Below are 20,088 nucleotides of genomic sequence, written 5' to 3'. Positions count from 1 at the left end.
CGATGTGTGGTTACTCTTGCATATTTCCTGCCAGCTAAAATCCGCTCCTGAGGGAGCAGCCTGAATGATTCATGGAGCCTCCAAAATCTTCCCGAGAAAGCAATACCTGGCGCTTGGAATACCTAGATAAAACTTTACAAAGGTGTCTCCGCTCAAACTACTTGTGCTCGCACAATCATTCTTATATCATGAACGCAACAGAGAAGAGATCTACTGGGCATTCCCAAACTGAAATAGAGCTTGCCTCTAGTTGTCCAATCCACCTGGCAATGACGGGAAATGCTGCAATTTCTCGATCCCATCTTCAAATGCTATACTGGGACTCTCCGGGACGTCAACATCTATTCCATCTCTTGGTTCGAGCATACATCGAGTAGAGAATTGGACTCGTACAGCAGGCAGCGGTCAATCTACCTTACCCGACAACTCTACTCATGGTTGGACGATGGCACCACCCGTTTCACCAGTTGTCACTGCGTTTGCACAACATAATCTTGCTTTCTCCGTACTGATGATATGGTGGATCACTATAACGGTGATCTTGCATTTATACTAGACACGTTTACGCACGATTGTTCGTTGGTATGTTCTTGAGTCTAATTTAGCTCATCAACTCAATGAGTTTGCACAGCTGCACCCGTATCTCTTTGCTGGAACCTTTTCTTTGCGCCTTAGAATCACGATCGGCATCACCCAATTAAACTCCACTCTTCTAGAGTATTAAGGGCTTTGATGATTTGAACACTTCACCGGTGTTAATATTACCTCGAGGAGCCGCTTAGCTAAAGGAGACGAACGGTACTGGTGTCGGGTCATCCGGGAAAGTTCAATTTTTCATTGAGACTAAAATGCGCCAAATGGGTCATCATAGGTACATGGTGAAGTCTGCAGACTGATATGTGGGAAACAGCGATGGTTGATTACTATAGAGATGTTGTACCACGGATAAATGAAGCTTTCTCTTTCTCTTTTGTGACCTAAAGCAGATGTTGTATACCGGCAAGGAAACTTTGGATTTATACGGTAACTGCCCCCGAAACTTCCGCGCTTCATTAATTTGATGCCATCTGATATCTACTCGACGGAACACCTTATCTTCGCAGTTGCGTCCACTCAAGTCATTTAGATTTGAGGAAAAGGATAATTCGCCAAGTCAGACGACCGAGCAGATATTTGTGCCTCTTCCGCAACCGGCTCTTGAATTATATTCAACGCCTCGCGAAATTTCTCTGGGTGGTCTCGGAATCTACCACGACGTTTAGATATCTAAAATTTGCATGTAGTGGAAGGTAGTGGGATTCGCACGTCTTTTTCAGAGCTTCAAAGCTTCAGAAACCATCAGTCAGGCTGCGATCGAAGCATTGATGAGAAGCAACAGTAATGGCTTACCCTTCTTTCATGGCACTTGCACTATCCGAGAAGTCAGCCATGTCTCAATCGGATGTGCTCTTTCAACCTTACTAGTCTCTTACCGACCGGTTATGTTCCCCAAACTCAATTTGCTTTTCTCGAAGCTCGGCGAACTTTGTCATATAATCCTCGTGTTGAGACTTTAGCGTATCGTGAATACTCTGGAGGAGCCTCGATCTGGATGTGATAAGCCATGGCACAGCTATTTTAGTCGACTGCGCGAGTTTGCTTACATCTGATCGGATTGCGGCTCCAATGCTCCAGCAGCTTCACTGTTTCGCGTCTGGTACCTTGTTCGTTGCCTCCGAGTAATTATATTTGGATTTTCTTGGTGAACCGAATCTTCTTCTACTTCGTGAGACGGGGACCTGGATCGCCCTCGCTGTGGGCCGGCATGTGCGGATTGTCTCATACTTGGAAGCCCGGCCTTATCGCGGCGTGAATGTCCAGTCGTTGGAGCAGGACCCGGTGGTTTGCCCTGGGTTTGACTAGCCATCTTGGCTTCTCGATAGTTGTCTCGAGGCTCCTCTTGCGGGTCATCTTGAGGACCAAGCAGAGGGTCTGTCGGGCCATGAGGTCGGCTAAGACAATTCAAGGCTTGGTGCCTTTCATGTAGTTGTTAGTGATGAAAGAGAATTGCAGGAGAAGACGAGAGATTACTGAAAGCTAGGGTTTGGATTCGGGTCGAATGAAGGAGGCTGGTGAGTTTGGTATGTCTGGTATGGCCAATTGGAAGGCTGTTGAATAGGAAAAATCGGTTGCTGCTGCGACATGTACGGAATATGCTGTTGAGAATAGCTGTAAGGTACCTGAAGTTGCCAATTAGACGGCTGTTGCGGAGGAAGGTTGGCAGTTTGTTGCAAGGCAAAATTTCCTGATTGCTGGGGGGGGAGGTTGACACCGCTAGTGCCTAACATAGGTAATTGAGTTCGACGCGATTCTGACATGGCAAATTCGAAGCAAATGTGGTATGTAAGAAAGAAAAGAGCGGCAGAGGGCAAGAAAAAGCCAAAAGTGGGGGCCATGGACTTTGATACTGCCCAACGAGGGCACGCGATCTGCTCGTCCTTTGTTTTTGTACTGAAGAGTGTGAAAATAGAAGAACTATTCGCCACCAAGAAGCTCAGTCTTGGATTTGCTGCATTGTCGAAAGCCTGATGCTCGTGTAGGCGCAATTAGACATTTGGACAAGAAAGCTCTGTAACCGCTCACCCGCTCGAAAAAATGCGATTCTCCTACGTGCCACCCAGAGCGGCCAAAACATGCTCCTGACTGCTCTCGCACTATGCCGGCAAGAGGAGCGGTACGTACTGACAAGGGCAGGCTGTGCTCCGCAAGCCGCCATACGCATCCAATCCGCGCTCATGCTTCACACCACTTGAAGCTGCCGAAGCACGCTCCAGCCACGCATGAGCCAGAATGCGCTCCCACTGTCTTGTTTGTCGACATAACCTCGATCGTTCGAGTGTGGCAGCCATCTTCGGCAGAGGGTGTGAAGGAGGAAAGGGTTTGGGACGGGTGTGGTGGCTTGCGAAGCGATGCCTCAGAATCCTTGCTAGATGGTGCATCATGCCTGGGTAAGGTGGTGTGAAGAGGACTGAGCGCGCGCTAGCTTGCCAGGTGTGATGGTGTGGATGGTGTGACGCAGCCTATTTTGGTCCCGCTTGATGGTCAAATGCGACGAGGACACTCATGTTGGCTAGGAAATGCGGCAAAAGCGAGCATTAAATTGATTGTCTCTAAATGCTTTGATGTTTTGCTCCTTACCTCCGCCACCACGAGACGAGCCGTGAAGGTTGCTGCACTACCTTTACGACCTCTCGAAGATTCACATCTCCTTTTCCTCGGCAAAGAGGGATGACCTGAATTCTAGGAAGCCGATTGCGCCCATATCAGGCTGCATCACAAGAATCTCACTGGAACAGCTCAAAGTTCACGCGATTAAAAGAAATGGCTCGCAAAAGACATAACAGAAAACAGAAAGAGGCAGCTCGCAAGAGAGGGCCCAGTCTGTTAAACAAGGGCTACGACGTCGGGCGAAAGGCGGACATTATCGCGGGGGCTTTCTACTGGGAGCCAACTCATCATAAGTGGATGGTAAAAAAGCCATGTGCCCCGAGGCCTGGAACTACCCGATTTGAACCGAGTTGTAGGTTAACATCTGCGATTCGAGTTGCGGTTTCTTCGGCTTATCGTCGAGCTGGAGTGAAATGGGAGGTTGGCCTCTAATGCCTGTGCAGTTCCAGGCCAGCGAGGACTCGGCTTCGCTGGATGACAGGGACAGTTTGACGCCCGACTCTGTAGATAACGCTATCCAGGCTCCAGTCGAGCCCGAAGCCGATGGTTTCAACACGGACGAGAACTCCTCTGAAGGGATCGACCAGATCCATGACGATATGCCTCACGACGCGGAATCAAGTAGCCAGCGTGGCGATGGCAATGGCTGGCAAATGGTTGGGAATAACGATTCAGCGTCTACGACTGAGGCTCAAGATGACAGTTTTCCATCGTCATCCAAAGACTGGATGACGGCAGTCCCAAGTCTTTCCTGTCACCTTCCATGTTAATTCAAGACGAGCTGGATACGCTTGAAAGCATTCATGTGCAGAACCAGCTACCAGAGTGGACGAACGTTATCGGCACAACTTCCTGCCAGGTAGAAGCGGCAAACACCTCAATCAAGGCCACCCTTGCCAGACCATCTCCAGGACGAGGTACTGCAGAGGAAAGGGGGCAAATGGTGGCCCTCGCGATTGACCTTGGCCTATTTCTGTTCTAGTTTTTGAAAGTCTCTACCCTACTAAGAAACAGGCAACCTCCGAGTACTTGATCATCGCGTAGACGTTGTTGACCTCTAACCGTCTGGTGACCCGGCATATGTTGAGCTAGAAATTACGGGGCAGATCCAACAGTCCAAAGCCATGATCAAGCTTCCTGTGCATTCTCGTAGCCAGTAAGCGCTGCTTGCATCTCTGGTGGCTGAATCAAGGAGCTGACGGAAGCTCGGCACAGTAGTTGGGTGGCGAATGGGCGCAGAGTCGTGATGAAAGTGGTGATGTTCGTAAGTGACTATTGGTCCTTTTTTTGGACTCGGCCGGCAATGTGAGCACAGATCATCGATGACCAGGCTCTGGCGTCCACACCGAGCTCGAAAATAGCAGTATAAAAGCCCCGGGAGTCCGATTCGAGTTTTGCAGGTCCGAACTCGAGCCCTTTGGCAGTTCTTACAAATAAAGAGAAGCTCCAGTCGAGACAGCATTTTGACGAATTCGATCTCGACGGCAGGGCACGAGATAATACGACCCGCCACCAGCTACATAGCGGGCTACACCGTTCGTGTTTATACCGCGAGAGGACGCTTTGCTTCACTGTATCGTGGCGGGAAATGGCTGCAGCATGAATTGGAGCGGAGTGTTCGCTTTTTGTTCGTCATATAAAAGAACGCTTAGCCTCAGTTCACAAATCTAGTAAATCGTTGCAGAATATGTCCTGCAAGCACAGCTCCTGGTTACGACTCGTGCGGAAAGAGGGCGAAGTGAAGCTTCAAGCCACGAACCGACCTGATTGTCTCATCGAATCGCTGCGCGACCTGATGTTGAGACACCGAGTCTTATCCTCCTGGTAGGCAACCGAGCTAAGGCCAGGGCGCTGAAGCAATTGGGGTTAGACACTTGGGAGGGGAGCGGACACCGTGGCCACGGGGAAGTTCACCTTTTCTTGTCGACAGCGTGCAAGCGGAATCCAAGACCCTTGCTGCTAGCGGAGACGGACATTCCGTCCCACAATCGACTCCAAAGCTCTGGCCAGCCTCAACGATGTCATGAGACCATCGAATACAGCTTACCGATGAACGACGAGAATGGTTCTCTGAAATATGCTTGCCTGGCTGCTGGCGTCCATTATCGCATACTGTTTCCTTTCTCAGACGTCGTATGTCTATTCACCGACGATCTTGGCGGCATCGCAGATGCAGTTCAGCAGATCTCGCGTTGGATCGACAAAGGACAGCCCTCTACGCCTTATATTCTACCCCATATCCTTCTGGTTACAGAGAAGGAACTAGGTGTACACGAGTATACCGAGTTCCAAGATCTTTTGCGGTCTCAAAACTCCATGGATCCCTACAACCGTTGCAAGAAAATCCGCCTCGTAGGTCTTTCTACATGGGTAAGGCTAAGAAGAAGCCGAACCTATCATCATACTAGCTGGGATCAATTCAAGAACGAGCTATATAGCTCTGTCATTGACATGCAGAAATCGCGTGGTTGCAATCACATGTTGTTCTCTGCGACGCACCTCGCACGCCTTGTGCACTGCGCCGCCAAACAGCAATTAAGTCAACTAGAGCCATTCGACTTCGTAGAAGCTCTCGCTCAAATAACACGGTGCCCGAGAAACTATCGACCTATTTGAAAGACTTCCTCGGAGATTTGATTCTCTAGAGAATCTGAAGAATTTCGCCATACCGGTCCTGGCCTCCAGCTTCATACTGGATCAGTATGTACCGCGAATGCATGGTAAGCCTTTATTATGTCGCTCCCAATAGAGCTACTCTCTCAATTTGAATCGTACCTGTCTTATGGCAAGCCTGCTGCAACTTTCCATCGCGAGCAACTGGCGCGGTTTCGACAAGACTGGATACGGTTTTATTCCGAAGATACATGTTTCAGCTGTCTCTTTCGGCGTCCGATGTACAAGCTACCTTGTGGTCACCTCGTGTGCCTGAATTGCCTGAAGGTCTTTGGCCATAAAGACAGGCTTGGAAATCGATCGTACAATCGATTTGATCGAATCGATTAATCGAATCGATTTCGATTTCGATCGATCGATTAGAAGTCCTGCTCGATCGATATCGTATCGATCCAACCTCCAATCGATCGATTTGATCGTCGTTCGCCATGTCCATACAAGGTGTCCAGGGTAGGCTGCGTAGGTTGGATGCGTGACGATGCTGCCGCCCGACGCGTCTGCCAAACACCCTGGCAAACGACCGGGGGTCCCAGGCAGCCAGTCATATCTATCTTGTTGCCGCGCGTCGCGTGTCGACAAAAGTAAATTGATCTCTCCGTCTCTTGCGTTTGCAAGTCCTCCCGTTCAACGGAATCAGTACGCGTCGCAACCAGGAATTATTTCGGGCCTCAGCCTGTCCGAGTAGACTTCATACAGATTCGACCTTATCAGCCTCGCACCCTTCGATTTGACCTCGCCCACATTGTTTACGGACGTTTCCCACCATGGACGCGCTTGATGAGGACATAGAGATCGCCTCCTCCACGCCGCCGCCTTCCGAGCCGACAACCAGTTCAGCATCAACTAAATATGCACCCATGGGGTTTCAGATTATGAAGCTTGGACGACTGATAAATTTGGGCGGTTCCCCGGCTCACGATTTGCCACGACCCTTCTCGAGAACGGACGTGGTGGTGGCAATTCGGATTCAGAATGAAGGACAACAGGTCACGGCCCCACAAGATCGTATGGATCTGCGAGAGATGCTTCCTCCGGGACAGGCCGAAGACAGCACATTACGTCTTCATCGCTTCGACTGGGGGAAGCGTCGTCCGACATCTGAGGAAGGAGCACAAAGTCGTGGTTTGTGCCACCTCTCCGTACCCCATCTCCACGTCGTTCGATCATGCCCGCTAACTTGTCAGCCACCTTCTAGACAACGTGCAGGCTCAGTTACCGGGAGTGGAGGTGCAGAACGGAACCTGCTTGATATGCTTCGCGCCGATCCGACGAACCCTCGAGATCAGACTCTTCTCAGCAATCTGCATACGTTATTCGATCCGAAGATGAATCAACTGCTCCTGCTCGACTGGCTTACATATCATAACCTCCCCTTTAATGTCGTAAACTCTGAGCGCTTCAGACGACTCCTTCTCTACAACAACCCGGCTCTCCAGGAAGGCCAGATACCAACTGGCAAAACGCTTGTGAATCTGCTACTAGATGAGTATAATCGCGCTCTTGGTCCGCTTTGCGAGCTGCTTCAAAGAGCGAGAAGTATGATTCATTTTACCTTTGATGGCTGGACTTCCCGACAAAACACATCATTCCTCGGTATCAACGCCCACTTTATCGACCAAGATTGGAACCAATGGGAATCCTCTTGGCTTTGCCGGCTCTCGCGAAACGCCATACTGGAGCAGCGCTTGCAGATGAAGTTGCAGATACAATATGCGCGTTTGGTCTTGAAGACAGGTATAGAACCACAGTCAACACTTCTTGGGTCCGTTAGCTGACAATCTTGACTGTTATCCGGCGTCAGAATCGGGTACTACACGCTTGACAACGCTACGAATAATGATACGGCTGTGGAAGCGCTTGCCGCTGAGTTCGATTTCGATCGGAAGAGCGTCGCATCCGCTGCGCCCTCATTTTCTGAACCTGGCCGTCAGGGCTATGATGTACGGCAGCAAAGGGATAATTTCAACGAGTTGCTTGCTCATTGGGGCGATAAGGACTTTGTGGCTGAAGAGGAAGAGCAGCGCCAGTTGTCCGACGCTATCAATGAGCTGGCGACCGACGACGACTTCTGTGTGCCGAGCATGGAAGAAGGATTCGAGGTTGAAACAGTCCCAGAAGGCAGTCAGGATCAGGACGTACTGCCCGACATCATCAATGGCGAAGAAGTGGACAAGTACCGCAAGTTTGGGCCATTTGGCAAACTTCACAATATTGGCATTGCTCTTCGAACGAGCAGTCAACTTCTCGAGGTCTTTTACGAAGCTCAACGGCAAACCGCTCCTACTGAACCTATTCTTACGTGGGTTCAAAACGTCTGCACTCGCTGGCAATCCGATGAGGCGATGGCCTCACGCGCTCTGCTGAAGCGTACGGCTTTGAACAGGATGTTTTCCATCATCGAGGAACGATGGCTTGGCAAAGGCGGCAAAGAACAGGACAAACCAGCGATACTGAAAGAACAACTTTCCCTTGAAGAATGGAAGGTCGTTGTTGCGGTTCAGAAGATCCTTCAGCCATTCAAGATCGCCTCGAAGCAACTCCAGGGCGAGGGTATTGCTGGTAAACGCTCCACGTCAGGAGGGTTCGATGAGTACTTCCGGTGGTAGAGATGCTCCTTGACCACCTCGAACTAGCAGTTCAGGAGTTATAATCGAAGAGAACGAAGATCAGACCATGAAAGAGGTTCACCTGTTCAATGACATGGACGCAAGAACTCGCAGGGTTTTGAAGATTTACATCAAGCTCGGATGGAAGAAGCTGAACGACTACTATAGCAAGCTGACCTCAACCGCATATGTAGCGGCAGTGGTGTTCCACCCTGCAAGAAGTGGCGCGCTCTGGAACGGCTTTGGAGCCAACTCCCGTCTCGTCAGACGTCGGAGTGGGAAAGAACATATGCGAGAAGCTTAGCGACAGTCTGGAAAGAGAGGTACAAGAACATGGCTCATCGGCAATCCTGCGATGGTGTTTCAGCGGATACGACTAATAGTGGCTTGGACTATATTGAGCGTCGATTGGCGTTTAGTCGATCATTGGCTTGCCCTGAGCCTCGAGGGCGGCAAATTAAAGGACCAAAGCAGTCAACCGCCTTGCAAGAACAGGACGAGCTTGATCAGTACCTATCAGAGCCGCCGGTGGAAAATATCGCATACAAAACGGACCCAATCGCTTGGTGGAAGGACGTTGGTGTTGCGCGGTTTCCTCGGCTGTCTTATATGGCTGTTGACTACCTTACCATCGCGTCGTCTTCAGCAGGAACGGAAAGAGATTTTAGCAGCTGTGGGAGGATGATAACACCACTGAGATCTCGCCTACGACGCCATATTGTGGCGATGGCGCAGTGTCTTCGTTCCTGGAGTAAAGCTGGCATCTATCAGCCGACACTTCCTCTTGGTCTGCTTGAAGGGGACAATTGGAGGCAAGTTCTTCAACTGATGGGCAAGATCACCTAGATAGGGATGATTTTTAGTATTGATCGATTCGATCGTCGATCGATTCGAATCAAACAGCGATCGATCGATATCGATCGATTGAAGGTGACGATCGATAAAATTCGATCGATCAGGCTCGAAAATCGATCTATAAGATCGATTTCCAACTCTGCATAAAGATGACAGCAAGCTATACCTTTACTCTTGTCTCTTGTGTGGGATGGACAGCTTAGGTTTTCGAATAACGATCAAACCAGACACAGCATCAGTCCGTGTTCTGAGCATAGATGGGGGAGGGACTCGTGCGCGCATACCTTTAACCTTCCTCCAGGAAATACATAACTCCGTCAGGCTGCCATACCCCGTCCAAAACCACTTCGAGGTTGCCTACGGAACTAGCTCAGGTACAGTACTGCCGTTCTACCGCTCGCGCAACAGAAGCTTATCAAACCAGGGGCCATCAGCGTTTGCGGACTTTTCATCAACGGTTGGCCAATAGAAGATTGCATAGCTTCTTCTGAAGCGATAGCGAAGTTAGCCTTCAGGCCTCGGTGTGTCTCAACTTCCTCTAGCATGGCTTCCTCCTATTCGTGTCTTTTGGCAGATTCTGCTATCCCTAGCATATGACTGCAGGTATCCTGCTCGAGGACTAGAGAAAGCATTGCAACAGCTTTTCGGCACGAAGCGCGGCATTTTAGATCAATCAGCAGCAACGGAGATGGGACAGTTTGTTGGCATGCCAGTAACAGCAACTGGCGATGCCAGTACATATATCGTTACCAACTATAACGGTGTTGGGAACAGTGATGAAAGGGCCGGTACGTTCGTTCCTAGTGTACGGTGTCACGACCCTGCGCGCCAGCGTAGAGACACCAGCGCAGAACCTCACCAGTGTCACGTGCCCAAGCAGCATCACGTGCCCACGTGCGACCTCGTGCTTACCTGAGCGCTGCTGAGGTAACCTCGTGCAGATGCACATAAGGGCCAGCTCGGTCGTGTAGTCTAGTCTTTCTTTCTTGCTCCTTAGCTTTGAGTCTTTGTTCATAGTGCCAATACATCTTTATAGCCGTCAAGGCTCGTATGTGCCTGGCCGTAACACTACTCAAAGCTCAATAAGATCGCTTGCCAGCGATTAAGCAAATAGGCACCGAGCTTTCACGTCACACGCGCCTGACGTAAATCCAGCGCATCCGTTCTGATCGTTCCGACCAAGACTCCGACCACCGACCAAGTGATCCTCAAGGCTGAGATCACGACCGTTCCGACCAAGACTCCGACCACCGACCAAGTGATCCTCAAGGCTGAGATCACGACCGTTCCGACAAAGACTACGCGTGTGTGTAGTCGTCCGACCAACCGTTCCGACCAAGGGATTCGTCCCGTCTGACCTCCGACCGTCCCTGCTCGTGCAGGCATCTGACCGTGATTCCGCGTGGTATCATTTCCGACCCTAGACTCTGACCTCGAGACTATGATATCCGAGGAAGCCCTGCCCTCGGATCAGCCTCGCCGTTCTGCCCGGCTTGCTGGCCAAGCCACTGAATCCGAAATAGTAGCCATGGCTGCCCCGAGCCCCCAAGACGCTCTCATCCGCGAGATGAGGGGACAGATTGCGGCCTTAACGGCCCGTCTAAATGAACGCTCTCCGTCTGTTGAATCAAATCGACAGCACCGGGAGCCCTCGACTGCTTTTGCCGGCCCAAATGGCCCGACCTTCCGACCAACAGGCAAAGCTGCCTGGCCGGTTTTTGCCCCCTTCCCAGAGGGCAAGAACCCCGAATACAGCGACGCCGCCAAATCGCGCATCAAGGTCTCCGCGACGTTCTCAGGGAAGAAGGACAAGTTCCATTCCTTCATCCTGAGCATAAAGAACAAATTTGACGAAGACGTACGAACCTTCCGGACTGAGAACAGCCGGATGGTCTGTCTGTATAACCTGCTCGAGGGAAAAGCCCGCCGAGCACTTGAAACCCGCTTCTCCTCTGACACTCGACCCTTCTCTGGAGTGGCAGAGATGATCCAAGCCCTTGAGTCCGCCTATGTCACGACCCTGGGCGCCAGCGTAGAGCCGCCAGCGCAGAACCTCACCAGTGTCACGTGCCCAAGCAGCATCACGTGCCCACGCGCGACCTCGTGTCTATATAAGGGCCCGCTCGGTCGTGTAGTCTAGTCTTCCTTTCTTGCTCCTTAGCTTTGAGTCTTTGTTCATAGTGCCAATACATCTTTATAGCCGTCAAGGCTCGTATGTGCCTGGCCGTAACACTACTCAAAGCTCAATAAGATCGCTTGCCAGCGATTAAGCAAATAGGCACCGAGCTTTCACGTCACACGCGCCTGACGTAAATCCAGCGCATCCGTTCTGACCGTTCCGACCAAGACTCCGACCACCGACCAAGTGATCCTCAAGGCTGAGATCACGTCCGTTCCGACCAAGACTACGCGTGTGTGTAGTCGTCCGACCAACCGTTCCGACCAAGGATTCGTCCCGTCTGACCTCCGACCGTCCCTGCTCGTGCAGGCATCTGACCGTGATTCCGCGTGGTATCATTTCCGACCCTAGACTCTGACCTCGAGACTATGATATCTGAGGAAGCCCTGCCATCGGATCAGCCTCGCCGTTCCACCCGGCTTGCTGGCCAAGCCACTGAATCCGAAATAGTAGCCATGGCTGCCCCGAACCCCCAAGACGCTCTCATCCGCGAGATGAGAGAACAGATGCGGCCTTAACGGCCCGTCTAAATGAACGCTCTCCGTCTGTTGAATCAAATCGACAGCACCGGGAGCCTCGACTGCTTTTGCCGGCCCAAATGGCCCGGCCTTCCGACCAACAGGCAAAGCTGCCTGGCCTATTTTGCCCCCTTCCCAGAGGGCAAGAACCCCGAGTACAGCGACGCCGCCAAATCGCGCATCAAGGTCTCGCGACGTTCTCAGGGAAGAAGGACGAGTTCCATTCCTTCATCCTGAGCATAAAGAACAAATTTGACGAAGACGTGCGAACCTTCCGGACTGAGAACAGCCGGATGGTCTGTCTGTATAACCTGCTCGAGGAAAAGCCCGCCGAGCACTTGAAACCCGCTTCTCCTCTGACACTCGACCCTTCTCTGGAGTGGCAGAGATGATCCAAGCCCTTGAGTCCGCCTATGGCAATCCGAATGAGCTTTCCGAGGCTCTTGACCGCCTGCAACGCCTCCAGTTTACCGTGAATGGGAAGACCGACATTGTGGACTTTCTTGCGGAATTTGACTACTTAACTGCGACCGGTCGTGCCCGAGGACCAGATGAAGCATACCCTGTGGCAGCACATCCCGGCCAACCTAGATAACAGCCTCTTGACCAAGACCCGCGACGAGTCCGTGACCTACGAGGTTTTCTGTGGGTTCATTAAAGACGCTGTCCACTGCCAGAAGAGGAGTATGAGGCAGACACAGGACTCCCGCTCTTCCGACCGATCTCGCCGCGCGCCGACTAAGACTGCTCCGACTACCGCCAAGACTCCGAACAAGACCGGCTCGACCCCTATCACCTCGCGTGATGCTGGCAGAGCCTTGACCGACGATGAGAAAAGGGTCCATTGGGATAATGGCACCTGCTTTATTTGTGGAAAAACAGGGCACCTCTCTCGCGAGTGTCCCGACCGCACCCATGCTGTCTCCCGTGTCGCCTCCGTCCCTGTCCCTGCCAACGACTCTGATCAAGATTCGGGAAACGAATAGGACCATCACAAGACTCCTTGATGGTCCCTAAGGTGTCACAGACAGCGAGTAGGTCTAGCAAGTCATTCACTCTGCCAAGTCAAGTCCAAGTGGATGGTGTGAGCCTACCTGCCCGCTCCCTCTGTGATACCGGAGCCGAAACCCGTTTGCTGGTTAGCCCAACCTTCGCCCAGTCCGCCGCCCAAAGACTCGGAGCCCAGATTAAGGAGCTCCCGAGTCGGATTCCCCTCCAAGACTTCCGTGGAAAGCCAGCCGGCTATATCCAGAAACAGCTGGTCGCCACTTTCGTCATCGATGGCCGTTCGTTCGCAAACGAGACATTTGATATAGCTGAGTGTGGCCATGATATCTTTATCGGTCTTTTCTGGATGCGGAGAAGCGCCTCCTGCTTGACTGCGCCGCCCGACAGATCATCTGGCCAGATGATCTTCCTGCCTCGCCAAGTTCTCCCGACGATCCAGCTCTCTCGTCAAGCCCCGCTCTCGGGTCGGATCGACCCTAAGATCCAGGCCGACGCTGAGAGGCGGAACCGCCTGCTCGAGAAAGAGGAGAAACGCTACCGGATCCTCCACAAGAACTGGGGCCGCTCTGATCAAACTCCTCCGGCCTCTGTCCCGACCCCGTTACCGACTCCGTCTCCGTCGTTTCAGTCCAAGTCTCCGTCTGCCAAGAAGTCTGTCCGTTTTCAGCTCACGACCGCCCCTGCTACCGACTTCGTCTCCGTCGCCTCGATCCAAGCCTCCGAAGATCAAGCCCTGATTAACGCCCTGGTCTGCCAAGTAGAGTCTCACGAGAGATTCGAACAGTGGAACGAACTCGAACCGTTGATGCCCCGGGATCCAGTCCAGCTCGAGCCAAGCTCCGGCCTTGACCAGACCGTCCCTAGTGCTCGAACCGTTGCTAAAGTCTCCCGGATCAAAAGACCTACCAGGGACAAAGCATTCCGTTCCCTCAGGAGAAGACCCTGAGCATGTTGCTTGTGTCCGTAGTCGTCTACCGCCCCAGCTCACCCATCTAGAGTGATTCTTCTCGAAGAAAGAGGCCCACACCCTACCTTCGAGCCGACCCGGTCACGATGTAGTCCTAGAGCTTGAGAAGCCTCTTTCGCCGACAGGACCCCCATCGTACCGCACGCCCGTTAAGTATCTGCCTCTAGAGAAAGAGACTGTCGATCACCTCCGGGAGATAGACTTCATCGAGCCCGATCCGAGTCCGCACGCCGCTTCTGCATCGACTACCGTTGGATGAACGATCATCTTAAAAGTCGCATCACGCCCGCTCCGTCCCTCGAAGGTACTGCTTTCGGTTGCCGTGAAGCTCAACGCTTCACGAAGATCGATGTGATCCAGGCCTTCCACCGTCTCCGCATGGACCCTGACTCCGAGTATTTGACCGCCTTTCGCACCCGTTTCGGAACTTTCCGCTGGAAAGTCCTCCCGTTCGGTCTGAAGGTAGGTCCCGCCTGGTTCCAGCAGTTTATCAACGCGCAGCTTCACGATCTCCTCGACCGGTGCGCCAGCGCCTACGCAGATGACGTCCTGATCTACTCGGATAAAGAAGAAGACCACTGGAAAGACTGTCAAGAAGTGATCTGGCGACTCCATCAGGCAAACCTCCAGGAGACATCAAGAAGTCTAGATTTAACGTGACCAAGGTTGACTACCTCGGCGTTCTGCTTGAAGCCGGTGTGGGCCTTAGTGTCGACCCTCGGAAAGTTCGATCGATACAAGACTGGAAGTTTGAGGACCTCCGAGACCGCACCGCGATCCGATCATTCGTTGGCCTATGCAACTTCATCCGTGTTTTCTGCTACCACGCCTCTGGAGTGGCAGAACCCTTGAACCGGTTGCTTAAGAAGGATGTTGCCTTTGTGATGGGCCCGGAGCAACGCGAAGCATTTGATCAACTCAAGCGCCTGGCTATCGAAGCCCCGGTCCTCGCCTTCTTTAGACCAGAACTGCCGACCCGACTGGAGACCGATGCCTCCCGGAATGCCACAGCTGGTGTTCTATGGCAGGAACAGCCTGATCAGACCTGGAAGCCCGTTGGATTCTTCTCTAAGACCATGACCCCGGCCGAGCGAGCCTACCCAATCCAAGATCGAGAGCTCCTCGCCGTCGTACAGAGTCTAGAGCACTTCTACCCAGAGCTCTTAGGCCAGAAGTTCGATGTGATCACCGACCACGAAGCCTTAGTCCATTTCTCTACGAAGCGCCTGCTCTCGGTACGACAGATCAGATGGTCCGACTTTCTCGCCCAGTTCGACATCCGTTTCCTCTACCGCCCCGGTCGACTGAACGTAGTCGCCGATGCCCTCTCCAGGAAGACAGCCGAGCTTCCTACCGTAAAGGCCCGGGAAGCCGAGGAACGCACGGTGACCCTGATCCCTCCGGAAAGGCTAGGCTTCGCGACCGACTCTCTAGACCCTACGGCCGCCGGCCACCTGCCCCTCAGAACTTTAGTCCCGAACCTAAGCCTACCAGACCATTAGTTCTGAGGGCCACGAGTGCCCTACAGACCCCAGAAGACCAAGGATACAGCAGACGCCCGATCAAGACCGCCCAGAACTAGACCCGAACTCGGTCCCGAAGGGAGCCGAACTCGTTTCGTTGATCCGCCAAGAGAACCTCCTCCAAGACCTCGGCACCCATGGAACACACCTGATCGTACCAGCCCAGACCTCAGACAAGCAGACGTTTCTTCAGACCGCGCTCATTCGCGAAGCCCACGAGCCCCAGATCTTCGCTCACGCCGGACAGAACAAGGTGATCAAGCTGCTCCAACGAGACTTCTACTGGCCAAGGATGAAGGAGGATATCCGTCGTTATATTCGGAACTGCCACGACTGCCGCCGCAACAAAACCCCTCGAGACAAGACCCCTGGACTGCTCCATCCACTGCCCGTGCCGACTTCTGTTTGGGAGCACGTCGAATGTGACGGGAAGGATATGCCGAAAGACCGTTACGGATATGACTATGTTTGGACCTTCGTCTGCAAGCTAAGCCGGATTATCGCCACGCTCCCAGGAAAGAAAACGATACAGCAGAAGTCTTAGCTAGCCGCTACTTCCGCTACCTCTATCGTTTCTTCGGTATGCCCCTCGTATGGATTTCTGACAACGCTGGACAGTTTATTTCTGCCTTCCTCGCAGAGATTAACCGGCTCACGGGAACGAAGCATCGTCATGGAAGCTCCTACACCCTCAGACCCAAGGGGTGTAGAAGTCACAAATCAATACCTGGATCAAAGCTACGATTCTACGTGACGAAGCATCAAGACAACTGGAGTTCCTGCTGCCCGCCCTCGACTTCGCCCATAACTCGTCTTGGCACTCTTCCATCGACATGGCACCGTTAAAAGTAGCCCTAGGCCGAGATATCCGGAACCCCCTGTCACTGCCCCCGACTAACAAGACCGCTGCCACCGGACCCGCCGCCAGAGCTAGGAACTTGTGCAGACCGCCCAGGAAACCCAGGAAGACGCCAGGAATGCTGCCATCGCCGCTCAAGAACGTCAGAAGGAACAGGCTAATAGGAAACGACGACCAACCGACTTTGCCATCGGTGACCGAGTTTTCTCAGCAGGAAAGGCTTCGCCACGAACGCTCCGACTACTCGGCTAGATAACCAATGGTCAGGTCCGTTCGTAATCCTGGAAGAACGCGGTCATAGCTACGTACTGCAGCTGCCCGAGTCGTACAAAATGAAGAACCTATTCCACGCCGACCGTCTTCGAAAAGCAGCCGATAACCCCTTGCCCCAGCAGATCCAGACACCTCCGCCACCCGAGGAGATCAACGGAGAACCCGAGTGGGAGGTTGATCAAGTCCAGCAGTCTCGAGTAACCGGTAGGAGTCGACGACTGGAATACCAGGTCTTATGGAAGGGATGTGACCTGATGAGACCTGGTACCCGGCTAGGAATTTCCGTAACGCACCAATAGCATTGAAGGTATTCCACGATGAACATCCGGACGCAGCAGGCCCACCCGTCAACCTGCAATACTGGATCGAATGTGCTGCAGCGGAGGAGGGCTGCGAGGAACGAGACGATGATGACACAGCAGAGAAAGCCGTGAAACCAAGAACCCGCCGCCACGACTGACTACCTTGATACGCATATCAAGGCCTTAGACGGGGGGTAGTGTCACGACCCTGCGTAGGGGTGATAGACGAAGGTGAAGATTTTGAAGATTTTGAATGAAGGATGAATCAAATGAATTGAATTTTTTGGATCTTGATTCAAAATCTTCAAGCTCCAATTTTCGCGATTCAAGTTGGGTTTGGGCCAATTCAAACCATTCATGAATGGTTTGAAGGATCCCTAAACGAAGTGAATTTGGTGTGTACCTGAGCGATTGCAAAGATGCCTCAAAAACGCCAATAAGTAGTATATAGTTTTAAGTTATAGCCTTCTAAGAAGTCGATAATCCCGAATACTACAAAAATTAACTTACATAAATACTGATCCGCCTGTCCTAGGCAAATCGACTGAAAATAAGCACTTTCAAAGCTCTGCCGAATCCTCAAAATACGTCGGTACAACGCGTTCGAATCCGCCACTGTACACGGCTACACTCTTAGAGCCCCAATCCTCCGAAGCCTCCATTGTATCTAGACAGGGGGTTGATATCGCAGACTTATCGGCTTGGGATGCAGGAGGTTTGGGGTAGGGGTTCGGTGGGAGCCTCGGTGGGAGGAAGAGGTTGAGGAGGATTCTCGCCTGAACACAGATTAGCATATACCTACATATATAATGAGGGTATATCCATACATACCATCTTCCAGCTTGCCCGGAATGTGGTCTGGTCTCCAAATAATACTATTGGCAAAGGGCAGGATGTCATACTCCATGGCCGCCTTGATCAACGCCTGATCGATCTTATCTTCCTGAGTATAAGCACTCCGTAAAAGTGTTAGTACTCGCACCGTATCTGCCTTCAAGGCGTGACGGCGGATACCGAATTCGTCTCTACAACCGCTGAAGAGGCGTTCCACGTCAACTTCAGAGCCAGAGACAGAGAGAAGATCACGCGCCGCCGCAGCCAAAAGTGGCCACTCGACCTTGTGTTCTTTCCACCACTTCAGTAGGAAGTCTGGAGACTTTGCAATAGACTCGTCGAACTCTATTCGAGGAGCTGCAAGCCACCGTTCAAGCTCCGAAATAGGGATCGCCGCGCCCGTCTCCGCCTCCTCGCCTTCTTCATTTGGATGGCTCTCCATTGCGCAATGGAGACTCCTTGAGGACGCTCAGCTGGTCTGGATTGGCTCATAGTTGAGTTTGTGGCATTCAATGCTGCTAGCTCCGGCCACTCCGTTTTGAAATACTTCTTGACTTTAGCCATAATCTCAGAGTATTGATCCGGTATCATCATTTCCAATTGGTGAGTTTTATAACGCGGATCCAGGATGTGAGCTGCGAATAGCATCATTTGATCGTCAAGCTTCTTCATATAAGTAACGTGTTTTGCTTTGCCCTTCGAGAAGGCGTCTCGAATGGACATATCAAGGTCTGTAAAGTCGCCAACTCCTTCGACTACATCATCAAGGAGAGCTTCCAAATCCCAATAGATATCGAGACTTTGTGAGATCGGCGGCATAACTTCGGAGACTTTCAGAGTGTGGTCTTTAAACGGCTTCAGAACCTTCCGCAGTTGATAGAGAGCGACAATCTCTTCTGATAAGGGCAGGAGGCACTTGACTTGCGGGTGAGTATCAACGAACTCAGTATACTCTGCCTCAAGCTCGAGGAATTGGTCAATCATGTCGTAGGCCGAATTCCAGCGAGTGTCGACATCGTAGGTTGGCTTCCGGTAGTGCGTGCGCGGCATGCTTTTGAAGTCTTGCTCCCTAGACCCGGATCTCAACATCCAGAGATTGAGGAGGCGGATTTTGGCAATCCCACTTCGACTAGAGTCTCCCGGAATGGTGTAGTTGTTGCTTTTATTCTCTTCGTCCCACTTGTCAAGCATCTTCTTGGCTTCCTTCGCTGTGCCTGCTTTGAGATCTTGCAAGACGCCCTCACAAATGAGCGAGGTAATATGAGCTAGACAGCGGATCCAACTCTTCCTGCCGTGAAAGCGCATGCGGGGCCTCCTATTGGGCTCACCTTGTCGTCGAATTTGGTCTTGAGAGAATCGTACAAAGACTGACAGAGCGTGCCGTTATTGCCGGCGTTGTCTCCCGTAATGGCGAGAAGCTTAGGCTTGAGCCTGAGCTCCTCAAGCGTCCTCTCAACTATCTCAGCTAATTGTTTGCCAGTGTGAGATCTTTTGAGCTCAATAAACTCAATAACTTCCTCTCTCTCCTCAAACTCCGGTGTAATCCAGTGCGCAATAATGGCGAAAATGGGCACCCGATTCGGTGCTGTCCAGATATCAAGGGTGAACGAGATGGTGGCACAATTGTACTCAAGCTCAATCTTCAGCTTCTCCTGCGTTCGACAAAGTCTGTATATATATGATTGCGTAACGTTATACGACTCCTGTACACACATGTTGTGTTGTGAGCCAAGAACATCTCTTGAAAAGCAGGAGTCTCGACAACAGAGAAGGGTTGTCGGTGTTTTACAAACCACCGGCGGATAGACTCCTTTGCCGTGAGTCTTGCTCTCTGCCTAGGTCGACCGCTCCATGCGTCTGCCTCTGTATAATCTCCTCCACCAATGGCGCGGCCGTATCCATTAATTCGAGCGTGGTGAGATTCCTTCGTAATACCGTGGATTTTTAAATGGTCTCCCATGCCAGAGGTAACCCTCGGCGGTTCGATTCGAGGACCTGGAATCTCTTCCGAAGAGTATTGGGATTTTGAAGGCACTCTATACAAGTCCACCGGAACTCTTGGAAGATCTTCGGCCCATCCTTATCCTCTGAGTAAAAGCTTCTGTCTATAGCTTCCTCTGCATATACCAATAGACGTGGCTGTTCTTGTCTCTCTTCTTGCGAACATGCTTTTGTTTGTTGTCGGCCCACTTCTTGATAAGTCCGGCTTTCTCTGCGAGCGTCATATGACTACTGTTCAATGGCGGCTCTGGTGTATCCGCGTCGGGCATGTCATCATCTGACT

General features: G+C 52.0%; 3 protein-coding genes across 3 annotated transcripts; 2 read left to right on the top strand and 1 right to left on the bottom strand.

Moving 5' to 3' along the window:
- Positions 1–6,852: 6,852 nt before the first annotated feature.
- HRG_11664 (Ribonuclease H-like protein) lies at positions 6,853–8,866 on the top strand (the record flags this gene model as incomplete). The annotated part of the gene is made up of 7 exons (XM_044870134.1): positions 6,853–7,002; positions 7,065–7,614; positions 7,682–7,806; positions 7,875–8,206; positions 8,264–8,482; positions 8,681–8,700; positions 8,754–8,866. 7 exons carry the CDS (start codon positions 6,853–6,855, stop codon positions 8,864–8,866), a joined length of 1,509 nt encoding a protein of 502 aa, XP_044714629.1.
- Positions 8,867–14,391: 5,525 nt separating this feature from the next.
- HRG_11663 (his(2)-Cys(2) zinc finger domain-containing protein) lies at positions 14,392–16,651 on the top strand (the record flags this gene model as incomplete). Its single annotated transcript, XM_044870133.1, has 4 exons — positions 14,392–14,534; positions 14,663–15,485; positions 15,565–16,014; positions 16,247–16,651. 4 exons carry the CDS (start codon positions 14,392–14,394, stop codon positions 16,649–16,651), a joined length of 1,821 nt encoding a protein of 606 aa, XP_044714628.1.
- A 1,498-nt stretch (positions 16,652–18,149) lies between these two features.
- Positions 18,150–19,519, bottom strand: HRG_11662 (uncharacterized protein; the record flags this gene model as incomplete). Its single annotated transcript, XM_044870132.1, has 3 exons — positions 18,150–19,119; positions 19,167–19,456; positions 19,514–19,519. 3 exons carry the CDS (start codon positions 19,517–19,519, stop codon positions 18,150–18,152), a joined length of 1,266 nt encoding a protein of 421 aa, XP_044714627.1.
- Between the last annotated feature and the right edge of the window lie 569 nt (positions 19,520–20,088).

Source organism: Hirsutella rhossiliensis (assembly GCF_020360975.1).
Source record: "Hirsutella rhossiliensis strain HR02 chromosome Unknown scaffold00022, whole genome shotgun sequence".
Classification (NCBI taxonomy): Eukaryota; Fungi; Ascomycota; class Sordariomycetes; order Hypocreales; family Ophiocordycipitaceae; genus Hirsutella; species Hirsutella rhossiliensis.
The sequence above is the reverse complement of the archived record's forward strand: the minus strand, read 5'-3'. Positions and strand labels throughout refer to the sequence as shown.